The sequence below is a fragment of the Rhineura floridana genome, chromosome 3 (genome assembly GCF_030035675.1).
Source record: "Rhineura floridana isolate rRhiFlo1 chromosome 3, rRhiFlo1.hap2, whole genome shotgun sequence".
NCBI classification, from domain to species: domain Eukaryota; kingdom Metazoa; phylum Chordata; class Lepidosauria; order Squamata; family Rhineuridae; genus Rhineura; species Rhineura floridana.
In genome coordinates, this window is record NC_084482.1 from 1138328 (window position 1) to 1164040 (window position 25713).

The window sequence follows — 25713 nt, forward strand, 5'->3', positions numbered from 1 at the left end:
GTAGCTACTGACGCACTCTTCAATTCAGTGGCGATCCACTGAGGGGAAAGGGAAAGAATCTGACATGCAGCAGAGAGGAGTCATTGAAGAGGCATAGGCAGATGTATTGCAGGGGGCAACTGAGGGGGACTTCAGCCTCCCTTGGTGTCAGCCAGGCTGGGAATTGCTTACTGCTTTATTATGCAATCACAGCCCTTCCTCCAATCACCTGGATGAAAGAGTGGGATCAGGACCAACTCCAGGTTTCTGGGGCCTTCAGGCACAGGGCATCAGTGGGCCTTTGTCCCCTCCCTTTCCTCCACAAACCACACTCCTCCCCCCTTGTGGCCCCCCTCCTTTCAAAGAAAACAAATCCTTACCAATATTGCAACCCCCTCTTATAAAATAAAAATACAAAATTTTGATTTATTTTAATTTCTTGGGGTAAATTTACTCCAGCATGCCTCAGTCCATCAGAAACCCCCATAAAAATGTCTGATAAGAGGAATCACCTTTGATGTCTAGTGCAGAATAAACACAGCACTGGTGCAGATTTAATGCTATTAGTATTACTAATATAGCTCTTTGTATGAAGGACTGAAAAAAAAGGCCTTTCTAGGGACAAACTATTAGTCTCTGAACCTGCTGTTATCATCAAGCATCATAAATGTACAAGTTTCCAAGTTAAAGAGATGATAACTAGGACCTCTTGACAGACCTGGTTTCAAATCCCTGCTCAGCCATGAAGCTCACTGGGTGGCCTTGGGCCAGTACCTGTCTCTGTCTAACCTACCTCACAGGGATGTTGAGAGGATAAAATGGGGAGGGGAAGAACCATCTTTGAGCTCCTTATAGGAAAATGAAAATAATAATAGGAGCTTCCCAGCTACAACTAAGGTGGGTAGGAGGCGGGGGGGGGGGAAGAGAGAGGGAGGGAATTAATATACAAAAGCCCCAAGACAGACCTGAACAATGGAAGTTTGCCCGAGAGAGAAGCTCTTAACACACTCTCTCTCTAATCAGTGTGGCAAAGGGAACGAGGGGGAGGCAATAATTCTTATATAATTAAGGCTGCAATGCAATGCATTTACCTGGGAGTAAGTCCCATTGAACCCAATGGAGCTTACATCTGAGTAGATGTTATTGGTTTGCAGGCTAAGAAAACCAGGAAAGATTTCTTCCCTTCCTTCCAAGCTCCACAGCCCATTCTTAGGCTGCAATTCTAACTACATGTACCTGGGAGAAAGCCTTTCTGAATTCAACAGGGCTTACTTCTGAGCAGACATTCAAATAGACATAGTTAGGTTATTTTTCAGTCCCTCCCCTCAGCATTGTCTCACTTCTGCTGCTGCAGGCCGGTAAGCTCCCCTCCTCCTCCCACGCCTGAAACTCAGGGCAGGGCCAGGCAGCACCTTAGCAACCGTCCTGGTACTTCTCTTCCCTGGCATTGGCACAGCTGAGCAGGTCACTCTGTTGCTGTAGAGCTGGCAAGGCTTGCTTGCACTGCCGCCCGCCAATTCCCTCCTCTGCTGCTGGCCTGCGCTTATCCCAGGAGTGCCCCCTGGGGCCTCGGGCCAGTGCCCTACCTGACTATGTGTTAGCGCCAAGCCTGGTGGGATAACTCCTTGAATCCCAGTTTCTCAATCTCTGTTGCCTTTACAGGGTCATCCTCCTATGCATGTTTATTACTCAGTGTTAGGAAAGTGGGCATAGAATTGCATCTGTATAAATATCATCTGGAGGGAGACAAACCTAATCCTATATGTAAGGAACAAATATTAAAATTGATTTTTTTAATTGTATTTGTCTTACTGGAGTGTGGCTTGGGAGATGTGAATGCCACTATGGGAGGGGGGCATTGTGATGTTCCTGTAGGTTAAGCATCTGTAAATATGGTAAGTGCGGGTCTATTAGGTGATGTATGGTAATTGACTGAGAGAGAAAGGGGGGTACATGGGTGAGAAGCTGAAGTATGCTGGATGATGATTGGCTGAGTGGCTGGCTGGCTGAAGGTATAAATGGAGGTTTGTGAGTGATGGGGGGAGAAGTTGTTGAGTTGGTTGGAGTGAGGTCGTTTGGTGAGGGTTGGCTGGCAGAGTTCTAAGGGAAGTTTGGATTGTATTTGGCTGATATTTAAAGAGTATATGTATGAACAGAAACATAAAGAGTGACCATATATGAAACCATACGCTTGTGAAACATTCCTAAAGTAATCTTGTTATTTCCTGTTGTTAGTAAATAAATACTTATTTGGTTTACCAAAGGCCTGATCCTTGGCTGGGGGAATATACAGACCAGAAGGGAGGGCAAGGCTGAACAGAAACTGTATCTAATGGTGGCAGCGGTGAAGGGAGATATTGTAACAAGTCAAGTACCCAGAGCAACCCAGAGTTGTATGCTTTATATATAAAGATACAAGGGGGTTGGGCACAGCATAGGCACACAGTCACGAAGTAACAAGCTATAGAGAGACTTAGGCAAAGTCTCTGGGAGTATTGGTTACAGGAAGTGACTGGTGGTGCTGCCTAGCAGTGGGATCTAGTGAGATCTGTGCTGGAACGGAGTGATAAACCATATAAAGGACGGTCCGGACTGGTGGTGTCCCTGGTGGTGCCTAGTGAAAGGCAGTAGCCACATGCAGGTGGGAACCTGACAGGGAGAACCAGGGAAGGACGTCACAGGCATCAAGAGCTCCTTCTTGATTTTACCTCTGCATCGTAAGGCTAGTCCCCTATGCATCCTAAAAAAATGGGGGGAGGCAGAATGAAGAATCTGCACATAAAATAAAGGTGGAAAAAATGAAGTGCCATGTGATGGTAGGGAACCACTAAAATGGAGCAACTTGGGGAGCAGACTAGAGGCCAATGGCTAGGCAGTATTGCACTCTTCAGTTGCTGGCAGCTGCATTGCAGACCGGGAGCCCTGCACTCAATCCTCCGCACTGCAGAGAACGTACATACTTAGAGGTATGATGCCTACATCCTATTAGTGAAAGCAAGGTGTCCACAGTCACCATCTCTGACTAAACGTCCTCACAGAGATGTTGTTGTGATGAGAAAGGAAAAGGAAGAAGCAAGCACATTACCTTGAACTCCTTGGAGGAAGGGCAGTATGAAAAGAGCAAAGAGCTTGGAGTCCTGTGATTCACATCCTCAGATCCATTACACTCACACACACCTCTGCCCTTTTTTCAAAGTACATCTGATTCCTCCATTTCCCCTTATTGTTACAATAGTCTGGAGGACCCCAACTCTTTTTTTCAAATGCAGGTGACATATTGGCTGAGGCATACATATTCATGCAAAGGGTTAAATAGGTATCATTGCAACTTCTTGTGTGTGGACTAGTTAATATCTTCTTAAAATAAAGGGCAATGAGGTGTAATGGGTAGTGTTGGACTTAGTCCAAGGAGACCTGAGAGCACATCTTTGCTCAGCCACAAAATTTTCAGGGTGATCGCGGCCCAGCCAACAACACTCCACATAGCCTACCTTGGAGGATTGTTGTTGTGAGGAAGTCAGACTGCTTTGCAAGAAGGGTGGGATAAAAATGAAATGGGGCTGAACTCCGGATCTTCTTAGGAACTAACAATGCCCCTGGGCATAGGGCAGCAGCACACAGGAGTGAGAAGAGAGAGAAGACTGCTGAAGAAGCCTCAAGGGAAAGGAGAAGAGAGGTGGTGGAGGAGGACTGCAAGAAGCTCAAGCCAAAAAGGAACAAACTCAAGCCTGGAGTGAAAGAGGTTCCCAAGGGCTGCAGAAGGGCAAAAGGTCAGTCAGCATTGCCCCTGTGAAAAGGGCTTGTTAGATTCTAGTTGCATTTTCCCCTTTGTGGCCTGTGTGGGTGGGGTCACTCCCTCAATGCGTGTGTGTGTGTGTGTGTTTGTTGAGGACTAAGAAGTTCTAATGTTGTCATCTTAATAAAGAGGCCTGTTTGATCCCAAAGAGTCTCCAGTGGGGTGGCTGGAAATCAGGATCATGAATGAAACACCAGAAGATTAGGTAATCCCTCCTCCCCTAATTTCACACTCTCAGGGCCTCTGCAGCCCCTTGGGATATCTATGGCCACCTTCTAGGACTGAATAGGACCAGCCTATAGGGCACTTTCCAGGCCTTTCCTCTCTGTCCAAGCTCTGCTGGCCTCACTTGGAAGGGAGGGAGAATTAATGTGCCCTCCCTTTTTTTTCAGGGCATGGTGAAAATGCCTTTACTCACAAACAACTGGAAAAAGGCTACTGATAATGATTCAGGACTGAAGCTGTGCAACGGAAATGCAATCCACAAAGAAAGTATGGTGGCATGGGAGAGTTATAAACAAACAGAGAAATTCAAAGGAGGCTCAGTTTTAGAACAATTGAGTGATGCTCATAAAGAACTTATCAAAGAAAATAGGCATTATATAGCCATGCTTGCAGAAATGATTTTGTTCACTATACAAAACAGTGCTCAGTGTGGACATTGGAAAAGTAAGACGGGAAATGTTCTTGAACCCTTGCACCTAGATGCAAAACGCTATCCCAGAATCCAGTCTAAAATATTCTTATAGGCAAAAAATCTTTGCAGTTTAAGAACGTACCTATAGCCAACAGATATTTCCATCAAACTTTAAAAAGTAGGGAAATTGGACAGCTATAGCAAATGCACCAGGGGAGCAGGAGATCTGACCACCTTTCTGATATATTGTACCGAACTACAAATATGTAAAAATACAAACACAATTTGGGTTGATGTTTCACAGTCCAATCCACTTCCTGTGTAGCTTGGAAGAATTTGGTAACATGTGCCTCTGGATAAAAACCAGAGAGGGCATGGGGTAAGTGCCCTCCCTCCTCCTGCTTATTTGATGGTACAAAGACATCAAAGACATTTTCACTGTCCTTTTATACAGTCAAAGTGCAGATGAGGGACAAGAAGGCTGCAATGTAGATTAAAACACTGCTTGTGTAACAAGAGAAAACACAACAGCAGAGAAAGAATACAACCAAAATGCTTGGAGAGAGTAACTTGCACACCCCCCCCCTGGTCCCTTCCCTCCATGCAGCCAATCTTTACTGTGTAGAACCCTGCACCTCTCTTAAAAGAGTGCAGCTACTGTGCAGGAACTTTTCTTATTCCCTTGAAACAGTTCCCATTTTGCTGCCTGCATGGTTTGGGGGTGGGAGAAGTGTTGTTAGGTAAGAGGGAGGTATTTTCCCCAGCATCCTTCTTGAGCCATGAACGAGGCTATGCTTGACCCAGCAATGGCTTATGGGAGGTAGTGAGAGAAGAAGCTCTGGCCTTAATCATATGAGTGGCTCCCTGGTTGATCCAAAATTCCTTCCTCTGCATCATCCTCTTGTTCACAGAGCACAATTTTAAAAAAAAGAATTGTGCCTGCTTCAACCACATCCTTGTCTTGCTCTCTGAAGCATGCTTAACAGAACAGCCTCACTTTGAAGATTGGTCCAGCCCTTGGATCCGTTGCACTCAGTGGGGTTTGGGGACATGCCCATCCACATAAAAGTTCCTTGTGATCTTGGGAAGGGTGAATTCTGCTCCTTCCAATTCTTTGCTGAGAATAATCTGGCAGCCCAGGCGAGAGTTCTCCCGAAGCAGCGGTGCCATGTCCAACATATCCTCCTCTCTAAGAAGATAAGAGAGGCAAGAAGAGTGAATTTATTTATTACAATTTAAATCCTGACTTCTGACCAAGGTAGACAATAACTATGTAACAATAAGGTGAAAAAGAGCCAATAAAACCCACAATGAAACACCAAAATCCACATTTATATAGCTCATCTGAACATGTTTTAAACAAAAAAGCAAACAAAAAAACAAAGCCGCTTAATGTGACAAAGACCTTTCTAAATAAAGTCTTTGCCTGGAGGTGGAAAGACATCAGACTTTCCTAGGGCAGAAGTTCCAAAGCTTGGGTGCAGCCACTGAGAAGGCCCTCTTATGTCTACATATAATAAATCTCAGATGCTGGTAGACTGAGAGATGAGCCTCTCCGTAAGATTTCAAGACGTGGACAGGCTTCTACAGGAGAAGGCCTGGTCCTAAGCTGTTCATAGCATTACAGAACATAAGCAGCAAACCAAAGTATGAGTGACAAAGGCCAGTCCAGACATCTCTAGGAACTAGCATAGTTGGGTGCACCAGAGTCAGCTGTCCAACAGTACCCCCAGCTACCACACAGAGCTGAATATCCACGCTCACGAAGAGATCCAGGAGAATGCTCAAAGTATGAACCTTTAAGTGCGGTGCCCCACATCACTTTGTCCACTTGGCTAGTCCCTCTTCAGCAAATTTTACAAGCCAGGAAGGACAGGGGTTGAACATACACATGGTAGATTTTATCTCTAAGAATCCTGTCCACATCGTCAGGCTGCACAATGCTGCTACTCCTCCTGGTACAAGACATGACTATCAACCTGCCAGCAACACTACAAGCAAAGAGCAGGTGCCTTACAAAGAACCTGAAGTGTATCAAGTGAATCAAAATACTCATCTCGCCCTGAAACACCAGCTAACTGGGGATGAGAAGCAGGGAATTCTTCCCAGCTATATGTGGTGAGCAGTCAGAAAATCACATTCAGTGAGCACCAGAAGCTTCTGCCAGTACTAATGCAGTAAAATTTCAATAGGTTTGTGTGTGTATGTATGTATATATCCTCTCTCTTTCTCTCGGGGCTCTGCCCCTGCTCACTTTGCTTGCCAGCCCCACCTACTGTTGCCAAAGCTCCCCCCTATGGGTCACCAAACCTGCCACCCGGCCTCCATGTAGCTGTTGCTGCTACTGCCGCTGCCACCAACCTCCCGCCCCGCCCGGTTTCTGGCCCAGCCCCATGCCTCTCACCAGGCCTCCCGTGTAGGCTGTGACCGCTATATGTAGTTCGCTGGCTCAGCTCACTTCCACCGTCACACTGTGACTTTATACTTTACTGACGATAATGAATGTTGTAGAAATACTGTAATAGTAACATTCCTGTGTAAAAAGGCAAGATGCCCAACGGGGGTGTCTCCCTCTCCCTCTCTCTCTCTGGGATATTGTCTCTTCTTTTACACTGGAAGTATATCTGACCTGCCAGTTTCTTAAGGCCGAGGTTGCAGGGCCCTCTCAACCATACTGAGGAGTCTGGGGAAGGACATCAGCAAGAAGCCTGGCCCCCAAACAGTTTGGCTAATTAGGGTCCAGAATTCGGCAATTTCTGCTACAAGGAGAGCACCAGGGTTATCCTTACCGTTCCTCAGGGGAGGGAAGCTTGTCCACGACATCATAACTCACATAGACATGACAAGTGGAGCAAGCTAGGGAAGCTTCACAGGCACCTGTGAAGACAAGAGGCAAAGGCAGTCAGAGGGAGGCCAGCAGAAAACTATCCAGATACTCACAGACTGACTCAGCACAGTCTATACCGTCCCCAAGTGATTTTTGCCACTAAGTCAAACGAAGGCACCATGCAAAAGCAAAGCAGTGTGTATTATTCCAATCACCTGGCCTCTCAAAAATTATATCATAAAGCTAGAAAAGGGCAACCAAATGATGAAGTTGTGGCATCTCTGTTATGAGGAAATGCTGAAGCATTTGGGACTTGTGATATTTTCCCCCTAACTAAGAGGGGAGATGAGAGAGAGATTTATACACTTATGAACAGTGTAGTGGAAGGGGATACGTTTTACTCCCTCTCTTATAATACTAGAACTTGATATTAGGCCTTTTCTGAAAGTCCCTACCACATGAAGTAAGATAGGTAATCTCTAGGGAGAGGGCCTTTTTGGTAATGACACCACAGTTAATGGATAGCATTCAAAGAGAGGGTCACCCGGTGCCATATTTACATTCTTTTGGGCACCTTTCACTACCAAGGCCTTTTAAATAACTTATGTTTTACTTCCTGGGCCTCTGTTTTAAGTTGAGTTTTTAATCATGTTTTAACTTTATAATTAATGTGGGTTTTTTTACTGCTTTGTACTGCATTTTAATTATTTGGGGGGGCAAGTTACTTTGAGAGTTACTCAAAAGTCTCTTGTTATGGGGTGGTTATATAAATACAGTTAATAAATTAATAAATAAAAGGCTCACCCATTGAGCATAGGTATAGGAGGGAAAGCACAACACATAAGCAATTTGAAGAGTCCACTGTGACAAGCTACCATGACGGCCACCAGGTTAGCGCCTTCCGTCATCAATTTGTCATATTTAATTATCTAATGTATTTTAGTCACTTTTTAGGGGTATGCCCTCACAAAACAACAGACAGGAGCAAGGCATGATATAATAGCCACACTAGCAAGCACATAGCATAATTAAGAAGCTACTCTGTAACACCCAAGTTATTTACAATCTCAAATAAAAGAAGCATCAAGGAGCTTACTGTTCAATGCTTGCCTAAATTCCTGTACAGATGGGGCAAAGTGCAAGTCAATAGGAAGGAAGTTCATAGATCTGGGGCCATTACCAAGAAGGCCTTATTTCCTGTGCATGCTATAGCCATGATGGCGAAATGGTACTTCCATGTACAGAGGCAGTATATCAATTGATTTGGAACAAAAAGTGCAGATGGGGGTATCTTTGTGCCCTCTTTGTGGGCCTCCCAAAGGTATTTGGTTGGCCACTAAAGGAAAGAGGATGCTGGACTAGATTGCTACTTAATGTGACACAGCAGCGCACTTATGACTTACCTTCTAGCTCAATGCCATGTCTCTGAGCCAAGCGCAGCACATCATCCCCAACTCTACCTTGCACTGGGATCCTTTGCCCAGATCGGTCTACAAACACCACATTCACTCTGAGGTGAAAAAAAACAGAATAGAAACATCCTCAATCAATGGACCATCCATAATTTGTCAGGTCCCTGAAAAGCCACGATGGTTAAATGTCTTCTGTAATTCTGAATAAAGTTACAAATTACCAAGCAACATCTAATAGTTGACACAGGTTTTGAGTCCCAATTTTTTTTAATGTTACAGAGAAACAAACTGTAAGTGTTTAGCCCTCAAATGAACAAAGAGCTCATCTAGCCAACTGAGTTTTAAATGTTCACACTTTCGAATAGGTGTGCATTCATACAGCAGTTTTGAAGGGAGACAGATGAACATCTAACATACAGCCCACATGAACAAAACAGATTTCCCCCCCTCCAAACTTGGTCCTGCCAAAGAATGTTACAAATAGCAAGTGGTAACTGTGAGACTAGTATAAACTGAACAGCTAGCACAGTAAAAGTTACACTGTGAGCTAAAGAAACAATTGTACTCACTTTGTCTTGCTTCCTGTATTTCTGGTTAACACCCCAAGTGTATGGGACACTGTTACCTGGTCACACTATTACAGAAATTACCCTAACAGGACTCTTGCAGCCACATAGTCTAACTACACCACCTACAATTGTTAATCAATATTTTATGGGATAGCTTCTTGTAGAGCCTATATTGTCAACAACACAGAAGATGCTCCTACCCACCCAAAGAAATCCAAGAGTTTGATCCCCTGCCCACCCAAAACCACATTTTGTGGTACTCACACTTCTGCTGCAGATCTCTCATCTTCTGCTTGAAAAGCCACTGGGGGGAAAAACATCATTTACCTACTTATGTGCATTAAGAGCTAGCCCTTCACCATGCAATCTCAAGGCTGGTTACCTACAGCTTAAAATAATAAGCAAGCCATGTAGAGTCTAAATAATCAGTTAGACCAGCCTTCCCTCAAACTGGTGCTATCAGGCTGGGCTGTACAGGTGCCTAAAACATCTGGAAAGCACCAGGTTGGGGGAAGCCTAAATTAGACCACATTAAGCAGCAAGCAATACAGCAGAGAGAGTCATACTCTGAATTCTTCAACATAGGGGGAAGGGTTTTTTGGGCCAGTCCTGCCAAATCAGACTTCTTACTAAGGGCATTTTGGAGCTGTTGGCTCCAGAATAAGAGACTCCTACAGTTACAAATTGCAGGACAAAGACCCATTCAGTACTGTATGTTGTAAAAAACAGTGCCAAAGAATCCTGTGGCACCTTAAAGTTTAACACAGCACTCACTTCATACAAAGTTCTATTACAACGTATCATGTACATAACTACTCAACAATGCGCTTGTTTACATATTTATCAGTCTTTAAGGTGCTCAAATACTTTGCTTTTCTCCTCTACTTCTCCTATAGAAAGTTTAAACGTGGTATTCTTGGAGAATAGAGAACCAAGTTTATACCCTCAAATCATCCATAAAGCCTTGGGTGACCTTGAGGAAGCTGGGCAGAGAGCGGGAAGAGGACACCGATTTACACTGGGCTCCTTGGGAGGAAGGGGAGGATAAAAATTTAGGTGAAGAAATGGAGTGGCGAAGTCATATTTTAAAAAATGACATAACCCTGGCAACTAAAGCAATTCGTATCAAAATTACAACAAATACGAATAACAAAGGATAGAGGGGGAAACCTTGTTTCAGGATCATAGACATCATTATAAAAATATACATATCGGAGGAATCATGCCCCCGGTCTTGAAGGCGTCCAAACCCCTCTCAAACGGGGGAAAAACCGGGGTCCATCCTGGCTACCTCTTTTTCGACCCAAGTTGAAACCAGACGCCGGCTGACGGGGAATGCTCCCTCCACCATGTTTGGAGCAAGGACGATGAGAGAGAGAAAAAGGCCACCAGCTCCAGCTGCCTGCCCACCTGCAGTACGGAACCCCCGAAGCAGGAACCTTCCGGCAGCCCCGAGGAGCAGCCGCAGCCGACGACGACCCCCGCACTGGGTGACACCCACGCCGCCACCCGCCGCCCAGGAGGCCGCCATGACAGGCTCCACGTGACTGCCGGGCGGGGTCAGAGGGCAGCAGTCGTTTCCATGGAAACAAAAAACAAAACTAGGCTGAAAGAGAAAAGGAGGAAGCGGTGCGGAGCTTTCCTACAGTTTAGAAACTAGACCACACTAACTAGCCTGCATTTTCTCCAGGGTGCTCCCCCACCCCCAGAGCGCTTTCTAAAAGTTGGCATTACATCGGCTACTTTCCAGTCCTCCGTGAAAGAAGCCAATTTTAACAAGTTGCATGTCCCTCCCTCTCCGAGATCTCGAATGCCCTTTTAAAAACATTTCCCGGACAGAGACTCCACGCAGCTCCTCCTTTAACAATATATTCATTTCTGTCATCTATCACCTACCTGGCTAATTTCTGCGTCTGATGCATTTAAATAATTTATTTGTGGTCTTGATGTTTTTAGCAATGGGTTCCTCAGATTCTTTGTTTTTACTTTCTTTATAACCAACTTTCCATTTGTTTTTTCATACTTCTGCCATCATGATTTTAAGTAAACTCCAAGCAGCTCGGACAGACTTTCTACTAATACTTATAGTACTTATAAGACAGGAAGAGTTGTTGGCAACCTATTGGTGAGATCTCAGAAGCTGGGGGGAGGATAGAAGAGCTGATTGAGTAACATTTCAAAAGGGCATCATCCTACCTAATTCGCTGTCCTTCTCTATAATTACTAGATGTAAGATAAATAATGTAAGCATATTTACATAATATGTAGAATTTTGTATGGTAGCTGTGTGATGTCCCTGTAAGTTAGCATCACAAACTGCTCTAGCCTTGGGTAAAATATTAATACTTTGATACTGTTAGGAGGACAGTACTCCAAAGTACATAACAATGCTATCATGTCTCATTACAACATCTTTGTTTCCAGAATATGATACCAAGGGAGAAATGTCTTGCTAAGCCTGTTGGTTCTGCCCTAACTTGATGCTAAAAGTCTGAAATAGTTACTAGCCAACAGCCAATTTACACAAGAAGCAGGAGACTGATGATCAAATACATATTTTAAAAGCAGAAAAGGGTTTTACTGAGAAAGTAGCATAGGAGATCAGTGATCAGATCTCCCACTATACTTATTTATGTTTAAAAATAGCTTGGGGGAGAGGAATTGGATTTTAATCAGAGCTATGGTACTGGGAAATTTATTTACTTATTTTATGACATTTATATATCACTTTTCAGGCAGACCTGACAAAGTGGTTTACATTACACATATAAACACAGAATAAAACCATATCAAAATTTAAATCAGAAATCAATTAATTGACTATTGTATTGTAGAATGATATTGTCGCAATTGCCTGCATAAGTATGGTGACAGAAAATTTTTCAGCAGGCATTTAAAAATCATAACAAAGCGCCTGGCAGACCATTCCACAGGACTGGGCCAATGACAATAAAGGCTCTGCTTCTTGGTGTTGTCAGATGAAAACTTGGGATGACCAGTGATGTTCCAGCAGATGATCTTAGTGATCGAGCTGGGATATAAGGGTTTAGGTGGTCCCTAAGGTATTTATTTATTTATTTATTTATTTATTTAATTTCATTTATAAACCGCCCATAGCCAGTGGCTCCCTGGGCGGTGTACAACATACAATAATACATATTATTATCCTGGACCTAAGTTGTTCAGAGCTTTGTAAATTAACACAAGGACCTTGAACCTAGCTTGGTAGTGGATGCAAATGTTTTAACAATGGTGTCACATGTTGTTTGCCATGTGCCCCCATCAGCAGTCTGGCTGCTGCATTCTGCACCAGCTGAAGCTTCCAAACCAGGCCCAAGGGCAGCCCCACATAGAGCACATTGCAGTAATCAATGCATGGACTACAGTGGTCAGGCTATCCCTGTCCAGGAAGAACCATAGCTGGTGAACCACACAAAGCTGGTAAAAGGCACTTCTAGCCACAGAGGGCACTTGAGCCTCTAGTGACAGAGATGTATCAAGGCATACCCCCAAGCTATGGACCTGCTCCTTCAGAACCCCATCCAGAACAGGTATCTTCCCTATCATGCAGAGACATATGTTTAACCCTTGTTCAACATCATTTCCCCAGATCACATCCTTGAAGCTATTTGCCCATGAGAATCCTCCAAACACTTCTGCTTTCAGTTAATATCAGCCCGCACACACCCTATCCCACGCTACTCTTAAGCGAAAAATCAGGAGATCCTGTCAGGTTTGTTTATAACAAGTGGCTTGGCCACAACACAGGATTTGGCTGCTTGAGAATTTCCAGGATTTCTTGTTCACCATTTTACAAATGCAGGATATTCCCCACCTCCAAAGTTCAGATGCTGAAAGCAGGTAGGAGTAGAATAACCATTTACACATGGGCAAGGCAGAGTAGTAAGGCATTTCATTTAATTATAGTCTTGGCTGGGATACAAATAGAGCAGTCAGGCATATTGAAACACAAGAAGAGAATAAAGTCCAAAAGGGATGAAGTGAACTTTCATCCCTTTTGGACTTTATTCTCTTCCTATGTTTGAATTCCGTGCGAGAGCCAGTGTGGCATAGTGGTTAAGGTGTTGGACTATGACCTGGGAGACCAGGGTTCGAATTCCCACACAGCCATGAAGCTCACTGGGTGACCTTGGGCCAGTCACTGCCTCTCAGCCTCATGAAAACCCTATTCATAGGGCTGCCATAAGTCGGAATCGACTGGAAGGCAGTACATTTACATTTATGTTTGAATTCCACATAAAAATAAAGCAGAGGAGTATAACAGCAGCAGAGGAAGTGGCCAAAAAGTGATCTGAGAGGCAACAAAAACTACAGTTCTGCTTCACCATGGTAGCACCCCCAGCTCTGGAGAATTGCTCTTCAACTATTTTAACCATTAGCCAATGGTAACCCTACTCCATCTTGCCTCATGATTATCTACCATTAACTCTTACTTTTTTTCTTTTTGGGACACCACTATTTTATTTTTATTTAACAAGTTTTACTGCTTGAATGTAACAATCTCTAAGCGGTTTACAAAAAAATGAAAATTATCAATAAAGCAGTTAAAAACAAGTAATTAAAACATTATTCATCCTAGAAACCTGTGTCAAATTTATTTTTATTAATTTCAAAGCCTTTTTATTGATCAATGTCATATGATGTTGAAGATAGCCTTTTTTGTTTCAAACTGGAGGTTATGCTCTATTTCGGGCTCATTAACAGTTGAATCTGAAACTGCAGTTTGATGTAAAATCAGATGGATCACAATATGTTGCTACTTAAGCAATGACTCTAGCTGTTGGAAAAAACAAACAGTGTGACCCAATATGCATATTTTCAGCCTGCTATGCTTAAACTATTCCACTTAAGGAAAGGTGGGCATGGTCAATTAAAAACATAGAGCACACCTAGAATTTTGCTAGAATATATTTCGCCTCCCACTGTTTTTCTTGTGCAAACTGAGACATGTCCATCAGAAACTATTCTGCAGAACAGAGAGTGCCATGATTCCACAATTGTTTTTGGTGCTTTTTTTAGAGTTGCAAAGTGTTGCTGTAGTTCACATATTAAAAGAAACAGAAGCAAAATAAAATGATTTACTATAGGAAACTTCACTAAAATTGCAAAGTAAGTCAAACATATTTAAAGTGACTATCTGAACGATATCAACTGCTTTAATATAGTTGCTTCCTCCCTGCTAAAACAAGATCAGCACAGCACATACCTTGTTTCTGTTATTTGGGCTGACTGTAGGGTTGCCAGGTCCATGGCCTGAGACTGATCCTGTATATTTAGGAGAAGAGAAAGTCAGCCAAGTGCAGGTGTTTCTGCAACTCTGTAATGGGAAAAACCGCAAAGTGGAATTCTCCCTTCCCCCTGCACAACTTTTAAAGACACAGAAGACCTATTGGAGGCCAGGCCTGGCAACCAAAATGTCTTCTGTATCTTTAAATGATGTGCTATATTAGGCTGCATTAACAGAAGTATAGTTTCCAAATTGCGTGAAGTATTAGTTCCCCTCTACTCAGCACTGGTTAGGCCTCATCTTGAATACTGCATCCAGTTCTGGTCTCCGCACTTCAAGAAGGATGCAGACAAACTGGAACAAGTTCAGAGGAGGGCAACAAAGATGATCAGGGGACTGGAAACAAAGCCCTATGAGGAGAGACTGAAAGAACTGGGCATGTTTAGCCTGAAGAGAAGACTGAGGGGAGATATGATAGCACTCTTCAGGTACATGAAAGGTTGTCACATAGAGGAGGGACGGGATCTCTTCTCGATCGTCCCAGAGTGCAGGACACAGAATAATGGGCTCAAGTTGCAGGAAGCCAGATTTCAACTGGACATCAGGAAAACCTTCCTAACTGTTAGAGCCATACGACAATGGAACCAATTACCTAGAGAGGTAGTGGGCTCTCCGACACTGGAGGCATTCAAGAGGCAGCTGGACAGCCATCTGTCGGGAATGCTTTGATTTGGATTCCTGCACTGAACAGGGGGTTGGGCTTGATGGCCTTATAGGCCCCTTCCAACGCTACTATTATATGATTCTATTATTTTCTCTTCTCCTAAAGATACAGGATCAGTCTCAGGCCATGGACCAGGCAACCCTAGCTGACTGCAGGTGTTGCCAGCACTCCCCATATACTCAGAGGCACGTTACCAAATTCTTCCAAGCTACACAGGAAGTGGATTGAACTGTGAAAGACAAACCCAAATTGTGTTTGCATTTTTACAAATTTGTAGGGCAGTCCAATATCTCAGAGGTCAGGTTTCTTGCTCCCCTGGTGCATTTACTACTGCTGCCCAATTTCCCTGCTTTTTAAAGTTTGATCAATATATCTGTTAGCTATAGGTACATTCTTAAAACGCAAGGGGTTTTTTTGCCTATTAGTGAATTTCCCTGCTTTTTAGTCTGGGAGATAAGAATGGGATCCTGTGCAAGTTTGCTGAGAATGGATTATTTGCATGCTTACTGAGTTCAGTGGGATTTACTCCCCTGTAATCATGCTTAGGATAGGTGAAACTGACCAAAAGGGATAGGGAGCGGAGGAGGAAGATGGGAGCAGGCAGGAGGGGGAGGAGGACAGGTTTGATCATTTGCATTTTTATTGAGTCCAGTGGGATTTACTCCCATGCAATCATGCTTAGGATAGGTAAAAGTGACCATGGGCAGGGAAGGAGAGGAAGAAGGGAGAAGGAAGGGGGAGGAGAGGGGGAGGAGGGGAAAGGCAGGTCTGATTATTTGCATGCTTATTGAGTTAAATGGGATTTACTCCTGTACAATCATGGCTAGGATAGGTAAAATGACCATGAGGGGAGAGGAGGGGGAGGGGAGAGTAGAAGCAAGGAAGAAGGGGGAGAGGGGAGCAGAAGGAGTGGGAGGGGGAAGGAGGGGATTGGAAGGGGAAGTGGTGAAGGAAGGGGAAGGGAAGCAGCAAGAAGGGGGAGGGAAGCGGTGATGGGAGGAAAGAGGGGAGGGCAAGTTTGATCATTTGCATACTTACTGAGTTTAATGGGATTTACTCCCGCACAATCATGCTACTGCCTTCAAGTCGATTCCGACTTATGGCAACCGTATGAATAGGGTTTTCATGGTAAGCGGTATCCAGAGGTCATTTACCACTGCCTTCCCCTGAAGCTGAGAGGCAGTGACTGGCCCAAGGTCCCCCAGTGAGCTTCATGGCTGTGTGGAGATTCGAATCCTGGTCTCCCAGGTTGTAGTCCTAGGGTAGGTAGAACTGACCATAGGGGAGGAGGAGGGTGGAGGGGAGGAGGAGGAGGGTGAAGGAAGGGGTGAAGGAAGGGGAAGGGAAGGGGCAAGAGGAAGGGAATAGGAGAGAGGAGGGGAGGACAGGTTTGATTATTTGCATGCTTTTTGAGTTCAGTGGGATTTACTCTTGTGCAATCATGCTTAGGATAGGTGAAAGTGACCTGGAGGAGGGGTGGGGGGGGTAGAGGGCAGGGAGGGGAGGGGATTGGATGGGTGGGTGCTGGGCAGAGGGGAAGCCCCTTTCCTTTCCAGAAGGAAAACATTATGAATATTCTTTTTCAGGGTTTCACCCACCTTTATATTCTACAGCAGACACATGTAGCCTCCCACCCAAATTTAAACCAAAGCTGTCCCTGGCGGCATCCACACCAGACCTTTATTTCACTTTAGGCAGTCATGGCTTCTCCCAAAGAATCCTGGGAAGTGTAGTTAGTGAAGGGTGCTGAGAGTTGCTAGGAGGCGCCCTGTTCCCCTCACAGAACTTTAATCAGAGCGGCTGACTGTCAAACCACTCTGGCCACTGGAGCTCTGTCAGGGTAATAGGAGTCTCCTCTCAACACCCTTCACAAACTACACTTCCCAGGGTTCTTTGGGGGAAGCCATGACTGTCCCAAGTGAAATCAAAGTCTGGTGTGGCTGTGGTCCCCTGATTAGGCAAGCCAAGCAGCTACAAGGGTGGCTTTTAGAACACTGATAGTTGGTTCTTACTGAGCATGCCCGACACTATCATTGAGTTCAAGTAAAAAAAAATTAAATTAATTAAAAAGCAGCCAGGCATTTTTTTAACATTTAACCTGCAGAAGATGAAGGTCAGAGTATGGGGCAAGGTCAGTAAAAGGATTACAGGTACTCTGTGAACATGGCTGATTTTTAATGAATTTCAACAGATTATGAGAACTCTGACAGAAAAAAGTCCAAAAGGGCTCTGGGGGTTTCTCTCTCTTTTTAGACTTTGAACACTCTATTCTCTCTGACTGTTTTGTGTATTGCCATGAAAATTTAGAGGATTGTTAAGCAAGCGTTTCTGAGTTCAGGACTATAAGTTTTGTAAGGTTTTGTTTTGAAATGAGCTTATGGGAAGGATCAGAATGGCATGGGGGTATTTTCAATTTAACATTGCTAAATGCGAAAAATCCATGCTAACTATAGTATACAGCCACTCTCATGGCTGTATAATTTCTTACAAGTGTGGAATGAGTATTATGTGGCACCTGCAACAGCACCTATGGTACAAGCCTCCTCACTTTCTTCTGGAACAAAACTCTACTGATGGGTTTGTACGAGGAAAGGATATTTTCTGATACTGCATATGTACAAAACTGGTTAATCAATAATGTAGCTATTAAAAATAAGAGAAGATACTATTTTTTATTCACTTAAAATATCTCTATATGATGGCATTCATGCAAAAGGGTAGCCATGCTGTGGGTGTTGATGGACACCAGCACCCCCCACAGAAAACAGGCTTTTGCTGTCCATGTCAGATTCTAGTTGTACATGTCCTCATTGAAGCATATAATGAACACAAGGCAAGACAGCTATGAGACTAGGTCATACACAACCTATCATTCAGGGTATGTCAAGGCCTTAAACTTAAAGTATGTAACATGGCCAGCATGGCCATGCTCTATCCCATTTCCTTGATAATCCTGGAGCAGGGGGTGGGGAACCCTTGGCCTCCCAGATGTTTTTAGACTGCAGCTTCCATCAACCTCAGCCAATGACCAGCGATGATGGGAATTGTAGCCCAGGGTAATCTGGAGGTCACATACAGGCATACCCCGCTTAACGTCGCTTCACTTAACGTCGCCTCGCTATAATGCACATGCTCCATACGCCAGCATACCCCGCTTAATGTACACGCACTTCGCACTTACGGACACTTAATAGCATGATGTCGCTGCCATCTAGTGGCGATTGCAGTGCAGTACATGCATAGATAATTGCTTCACTTTAAGTACATTTTCACTTTACATAACGCTCCGGTCCCATTGCGTATGTTAAAGCGGGGTATGCCTGTATATTCCTCCTCCTACACCATAGCACAGATTGTATCACCTAGCTGATGCATATATTTAACTGGCAATGAGGTTGCAGAGTGGGTTCTGAAAGACAGAACAGGTCTTTTAAACAGATGCATGAGGCTGGATTTGAGGCATTTCTCATTTGACAACGATCAAGCTTAATTTACCCACTACATAATTCCACATCTGGATTGAGGGCATGTGTGCCACCACCACCCCCAACTTCTTATTTTCCTGTAACTGACCTTTAATATGAAAAGGAGAATCAACAATGTCTCCTGCTTCCTAATTGTAAAAGTTTGGCTAGATGTTACCTTCATTACCTTCAGGGTTGCCCATATGCAAGTCAGGCTTTTACTGTTGAGAATTCTGAAGCTCCATCCACTTCAACAGGCAAAGAAAGCTGGAAGAGGCTGCTCTTAGCAGAACAGGAGGTACTGGCCACCTTTGTCTCAGTGGTGCAACTAGGCAAAAATTTATAAACTGCTTCACAGTTTGAGACCATCAAAGTGGTATACAAAATAAAAATGAAATAAAAAATTCCAAATACAAAGAAAGCAATTTCTACAAACTCTAAAAATAATAAAGCCACAGTAAATATTTCATAAATGAGCAAGTCACACCTCAGGGAAAAACTTCTTAAACAAAAACATCTTCAGTAGGCCATAGAATCATAGTAGAATTGGAAGGGGCCTACAAGGCTATCGAGTCCAACCCCCTGTTCAATGCAGGAATCCAAATCAAAGCATTCCTGACAGATGGCTGTCCAGCTGCCTCTTGAATGCCTCCACTGTCAGAGAGCCCACTGCCTCTCTAGGTAACTGATTCCATTGTCATATGGCTGTAACAGTTAGGAAGGTTTTCCTGATGTCCAGTTGAAATCTGGCTTCCTGCAACTTGAGCCCATTATTCTGTGTCCTGCACTCTGGGACGATCGAGAAGAGATCCCGGCCCTCCTCTATGTGACAACCTTTCATGTACTTGAAGAGTGCTATCATATCTCCCCTCGGTCTTCTTTTCTCCAGGCTAAACATGCCCAGTTCTTTCAGTCTCTCCTCATAGGGCTTGGTTTCCAGTCCCCTGATCATCCTTGTTGTCCTCCTCTGAACCTGTTCCAGTTTGTCTGCATCCTTCTTGAAGTGCGGAGACCAGAACTGGATGCAGTATTCAAGATGAGGCCTAACCAGAGGGGAACTAATACTTCACACAATTTGGAAACTATACTTCTGTTAATGCAGTCTAATATAGCATTTGCCTTTTTTGCAGCCACATCACACTGTTGGCTCATATTTAGCTTGTGATCAACGACAATTCCAAGATCCTTCTCACATGTCGTACTGCTGAGCCAAGTATCCCCCATCTTATAACTGTGCATTTGGTTTCTTTTGTGGTTTCCATGTGGTTAATAGGTCCCCGTCTAATTTGGGCTGGTAATTGATTCCAGAGGAGCTGCAACACTAAAAGCCTGGTTTCTAGTATAAATTAAGTGTACCTCTGGAGCATGTGGTAATCTCAGCAGTGCCCCATCTAAGGAGCGCAGTTGTCGGGGAGGGATATATACTGCTTCTACATTCCTGATATAGTAGAATACTGTATTTTTTTTTTTGCCAATATGCAGTTTCGTAAACTCACTTAACTCATAGCACCATCATGATTACAGGAATAAAACAGCATTTGTTTTGGTTGCCCTGATACTAAGCACATTTACTTTGGAATAAGCAATATTTTATCATGGAAAAAGCTAATGTATTTTTTTAAAAAAATATATGAAATGAGTACCTGTAACTAGACACGTCTGGTCAGCCAAGCCCAATTATAAAGTTTTTAAAAAATGATTTTAAAAATTTGATGTTGCAGCAACCAGTGCAATCCTCATTGCTCTCTGGCATGCCCATCCTGGCCTAAGTGCTGATGTTGCTCCTGTTTGCCACTGGCCCATCACTTGGCTCTAGGTGGGACTTCACCCTAGCCCTAGCTGTACTATTGCTTCCTCCCCCTACCTGTCCTGTTCCACCTCTCAACCTGTAGATTGAGGATAAGCAGAGGAATGGAGAAATGTGGCTAGCATCTCCTTCCTCTTCATGCCTGCAGTTCACAAACATAATTTATGTGATTATATAACCCTGTCCATATATGTACATGGGACACACAAGTAGAGCAAGGGTGGTTAGCTCATAGCACACATACAGCATCCCTGAAGCCTTTATGTGGCTCCCAAAGACCACCCATCAAAAAAGGCACCTTTTGTTATTGTCTACCTTGGGTGTTTCCACTCTTGTCCAGGTGCTCTGTTCTTAGTTTTGCTTGGATCCACACTGAACTGCCTCAGATTCATTTTGGTTTTACTCTTTACGTCCACTGTTGCACCTCTTCCTTGAGTGTTCAGCAACAGTTGGCTTTTTCAGTTGATGCTGGTTCTGACAGTGACATCGGCTGACAAAGATGTCAGTTCTCTGACCATTGTTCTCCAGTGCTGCTGAAGGCACCACAGCTAATCAGAAGAATCCCAAACATCTTAGCCTAAGACCACAGCCAGCAGCCAAGAACGAAAGGCCAATTGGAAAAGAAAAAGTTATTGGTGAGCATCCAGGAAAGGGATGGAAATGGTTGTGGTCTTGGGGGGGAAAGAGGGGGGCAGAAGTGTAGGGAAGGGAAGGCAATGAAATCAATTAAATAAGAGGAAACTAATGGTGGAAAGACAAAAAAAGGTTTTGTGTGGAAGGGAACATTAATTATGAGGAAAACAGGTAGAGAGAGAAAAGGGGGTATGTGAATGGAAGGCAGTGAAATGCATTATGAGGAAAAGACTGAAATAAAAAAGTGGTGTGAATAGAAGAGAATGAATTGAATTGTGTGGTGAGTAGAGATATGGAAGCCTGGAACAAATGGAAACATTTGGGGGGCTGATGTTTTCCTCCATTAAAAAAAAGGCTTCAGAAGGAAATAGAAAAAAACATCCCCCCCATTTTTCCCCATTCCTCCCCCCCAGGCCTTCACATCTCTAATGGCAAGAGTGTGTGTGGTCTGTTGATGTATGTTTGTATGTATATAAATGTGCTCCATGAGCAGCAAATGTGTGTGCCTGCTGGCACGCAGTCCTCGGAGGAGTGGCCAAACTGCAGTGCAGCTCTTGAAGAGGTGAAAACACCTAACCGCACTTGAAGCAGAGCTTTAAAGTCACAGATCAATGAACAGAAGAATAAGGCCAGAACTAGGACACTTGAAGCTCCATTAACCTCTTATTTTTTGAAATACAGTCATACATGAGGATGTGAAGTTTTTAGCAATTGAGCAAGTTCATGTTACCAACTAAAAATAAATAAATATAAGGATCTTGGCCTTTTTCAACAAGAAGCATATAGGATTTATATACCATATTTGCCAGCAGTGGTTTCAACAAAAGGTTTATTAGCATTTTTGTAGCAAGGCCAATGTTAATGGATTTTTAAGAATATTTTGATGGGTATTTTAAAGTATGGCAAAAATGGAGACATGGTCCCTCTATGAGTGGTTGAAGGCTGACACAGCTGTTACAAACTGAGGAGAGACCTTGGGTGAATTCATTCTTTCCTTGGACCAGTGGAGTGAGGACAGTACCTCAGACAGCTTGCATTGTATACAGAAGCACAGTTGGTAACCATTAAGTGCATGGATAATTTTGTTTTTGATATCTTTATGTTATACAAGATGTTATTTCCAAAAGAAAAAGACACAGCAAGTTAGAAGTATTAGATCTAACACAAAACTATCCTGGAAATAGTGCTCTTCACCATTCAAGCGGGAATCCAACTATGAACTGAGTCTGAATCCTAGCAAGACAGAGGCGCTGTGGGTTGGTGGTTCCCGAGTTCAGATGATTGGTCAGTTGCCTTTGGATGGGGCCGTACTCCCTCTGAAAGAACAGGTTTGTAGTCTGGGGGTGCTCCTGGATCCATCTTTGTCACTAGAGGCACAGGTGACCTCTGTGGCTAGGACTGCCTCTTACCAGCTTTGGCTAAGACAGCTGCGTCCGTTTCTGGATCGGGATAGCCTGACCACTCTTGTCCACACACTGGTAACTTCCAGGCTGGGTTACTGTAATACGCTGTATGTGGGGCTGCCCTTGAGGTTGGTCCGGAAGTTGCAGCTGGTGCAAAATGCGGCGGTGAGACTGCTCACTGGGGCAGGGTATCACCAACATGTCACTCTGCTGCTGAAAGAATTGCACTGGCTGCCCATTTACTACTGGGCCAAGTTCAAGGTTCTAGTCTTGGTGTACAAAGCCCTATACAGCTTGGGACCAGGGTACCTGAAAGACCATCTTACCCCTTATATACCTAGTCAATCACTGCGCTCTGCAGGTGAGGGCCTCCTGCAGATACCATCTTATCAGGAGGTCCGTTCTGCACAATATAGGAAACGGACCTTTAGTGTGGCGGCACCTACCCTGTGGAATTCCCTCCCTTTGAATATTAGGCAGGCGCCAACTCTGCTATCTTTTCGGTGCCTATTGAAGACTTTCCTCTGTCAACAAGCCTTTTAAGTTAAGACCTATCCCAGTCTGTGTCTGTGTTGGAATTGCTTTTAGTATGTTTTCTTAAAACCTTTCCCCCCCTTAACTATATGTTTTTTTAACCCTTTTTATTTAAGATGCTTTTAAAGCTGTTTTGTTTTAATGTATTTTAAGGTCTGTTTTTATGATGTTTTAAAGTGTTTTACTGCTTTCGTTTGCCACCCTGGGCTCCTGCCTGGGCAGGATATAAATTAAATAATAAAATAAATATGAACTTTCCCCAAAGGAATTAGAAGTGATTCATTTAGAGGAGCATTTGGAGGAGCATTTGCTGAGACATACTATATCCACAGTTGTTGGTATTTTATGCTAGCATTTTTGTACATTAGTGCAATACAGGTACTATTTGGATATTATTGGACCTGTTTGTTGTGCAGTTAGGAGACTCTAGAGCAGGGGAGGGGGAATCTTTTTCAGCCAGCAGGTCACATTCCCTTGTGGACAACCTTCTAGGGGTCGCATTCTAGTGGCAGACAGTGCCAGAGGCAACAGTAGACAAAGCAATGGATGCGACTCTTATCTTTGTACATAGAACCCTCTGACTACAATGAGGTCTGACACACACACTCGCCTCCCCATCCTGCATCTAGGCAAGGACACATTCCAGCCAGGCATCAGCACTTGAAGATGGAGCAAGCCGGGTCCGTGGGTGGTGTGACCTGGAGCAGGGCCTGGGTGGAGTCCCAACAGCTGAACAGAGAAGCCTGGAGGCTGCATTTGGCCTCTGGGCCTGAAGGTTCCCAACTGTAGCTCTACAGAGTATTTTTATCTTTGTAGACACAGTTTTAAGACATGCTACAGAGACTGGCATGAGTCTTAGTCCAGTATCTGTTTCCACTCATCATTATTCTTAGAGCCCCAAGCACACTTTTGTAGGAAAAGTTAAAAGCATGACACAGTTTGATATAAATATAGCTTTACTTTGGAAAGTTGGTATCCAGCTGCCAAGGGATTTCAAATCCCACAACAAATACAGCAAACCAGCCAGTATCTACAGTAGAATCATCATTGCATGTTTATAAAACAGAAAGTGTATTGTATATAGGCAAAACTACAGATCCCCCAGGGAGAAGGCCACAGACCCTTACTATGTCTCAAAGCAAACTCCACAGCTTTTCACTGAGAATGGGCAATATAGAAATATCTCCCATCCAGAACCTAAGTTGGTGTAAGCAACTGGTAGAGCCTTTTATTCATCTCTGTAGCAAGCTAAACTTGGGTCTTGTTCAGAAAATGCCCTGGTATAAGGAGGTTGTGCTTTCTATCTGTTCTCCCTCAGCCCACCATAAGGGGAAAGAGACATTCAGAACCCATTAAGTTAGGACTGGAGGTCAAAATCCCAGATCAGTGAAACCAGCTTTAAAATCTTAGCTCTGCAAAAAGCACTGGTGCAGCTCCAAAGCTGGGTGCTCTCAAAAAGCCAAATGAGGACTCCTGTTGCTACCTAGATGCAAATAACTGCTGCACAAAATTCTAATTCACCCTAGCGAAAAATGCCCAAAGATTGTCCCAGTCACAGTCGTTTGGCCTGAGAGTTATCAGACTGCAGGATCAGCATTAAGATAGTTACCAAAAACCCACACTCTCTCAAAAAACAAAAATAAAAACCTCTGCACCCAAAGAAAGAATTGGTCTAGACCAAAATATATATTTTTTAAAAAAACCTACACTCAGGGGGAAGAGGATTTAAAAAAAACAAGTTAGTAAAGTTCACATGTTTACCAAGTTCACACACTTCTAAAACTATTTTAAAAAGTAACTAAAAGCATACAAATTTAAAAAAGATCATTTACAAATTTATCGTTACCAAAATATGTAAGAGACTTAACATTTAAAAATGAAATAAAAGCAGGAAGATTGTGGGGAAACAGAGAAATGTTTCTGTTGGGGAGGCCAAGGAGCGTGGTGGTGGTGACAGGCTGCAGCTGACTGGAGCCCAGTTTCCCAAAGTGACACAAGGGTCCTCTAATCCTATCTCCTTCCTCTTTAGCAGTTAAGAGTGAAAACTGCAGCATCCAGAGGCACCTACTGAATCAAAGTACATTCTTTTGCAGGAAGAAGTGTTAAGGCAGGGAACTCCTATCTCTTTAAAAGACAAGGCCCTTGCTCAACCTGTGCAGGTAGAATATATTGCAATCAGAACACAGTACAGGAAGAAGCCTGAGTGGGGAAAATGTGTTCAGTTCCATTTTGGGCCAGCTGACCGACAGGCAGCAAGGGGCTATCTGCAGCTTGGTGATACATCCCTTGACTGCCTAAAATAACCTCACATAGGAAAAAGGGGCAGCTTGCTCCAGAAAGCACCTAGGGTCCATCTTCAAAGTCCAGGATGCACTTGTATCTTACCCAAGTTCAAAAGCCAAGTCCTTTATACAGAGGCTTAAAAAACACATCTAAAGCAAAACATTAAAAACATTTTTACAAAACTTTACACATTTGGAGAAGGAGGGAGAAGAAAAGTGAGTGCTTCAGTAGGAAATTGATTAAAATATCCTCTTTCGCTTCATATATGAGTCTGCGTAGTGCCCTCCCAGGCCCTGAGAATGCTGACCAACATAGCTGCCTTCCGGGCTAGGTTCTGGGGATGGAAGCAGGTGGGAAAAGGCCCTTTTCTGGCCACCAACCGGAGTCTGCAAAACCA

General features: G+C 43.8%; 2 protein-coding genes across 5 annotated transcripts in view; both read right to left on the reverse strand.

The window, feature by feature from the left end:
• Positions 1-4840: 4840 nt before the first annotated feature.
• On the reverse strand, positions 4841-10930 carry FDX2 (ferredoxin 2). 2 transcript variants are annotated; one of them, XM_061621648.1, is made up of 5 exons: positions 10631-10930; positions 9485-9524; positions 8643-8749; positions 7202-7289; positions 4841-5601 (listed from the first exon to the last, which is right to left on the reverse strand). In XM_061621648.1, exons 1-5 carry the CDS (start codon positions 10749-10751, stop codon positions 5445-5447), a joined length of 513 nt encoding a protein of 170 aa, XP_061477632.1. In that variant the 5' UTR covers positions 10752-10930; the 3' UTR covers positions 4841-5444. The 2 variants fall into 2 exon arrangements, with proteins under 2 accessions (XP_061477632.1, XP_061477633.1); XM_061621649.1 differs by lacking the exon at positions 10631-10930 and adding an exon at positions 10391-10504.
• Positions 10931-23971: 13041 nt separating this feature from the next.
• RAVER1 (ribonucleoprotein, PTB binding 1) overlaps positions 23972-25713 on the reverse strand; it is a 60029-nt gene continuing 58287 nt past the window's right edge. For all 3 annotated transcript variants that reach the window (XM_061613764.1, XM_061613763.1, XM_061613765.1), the window contains one exon: positions 23972-25702. In XM_061613764.1, coding sequence (XP_061469748.1) covers positions 25556-25702 — 147 coding nt within the window. In that variant the 3' untranslated portion in view covers positions 23972-25555. The remainder of the gene's footprint in view (positions 25703-25713) is intronic.

Bases quoted from the DNA above. Each gene is read 5' to 3' on its own strand.
- FDX2 (XM_061621648.1), bottom strand. From the start codon at position 10,751: ATGGCGGCCTCCTGGGCGGCGGGTGGCGGCGTGGGTGTCACCCAGTGC. The intron at 8,750-9,484 runs GTGAGTACCACA...TTTTCACCTCAG, and splicing joins GAGAGATCTGCAGCAGAAGT to AGTGAATGTGGTGTTTGTAG. The intron at 7,290-8,642 runs GTAAGTCATAAG...TTGTCTTCACAG, and splicing joins ACATGGCATTGAGCTAGAAG to GTGCCTGTGAAGCTTCCCTA.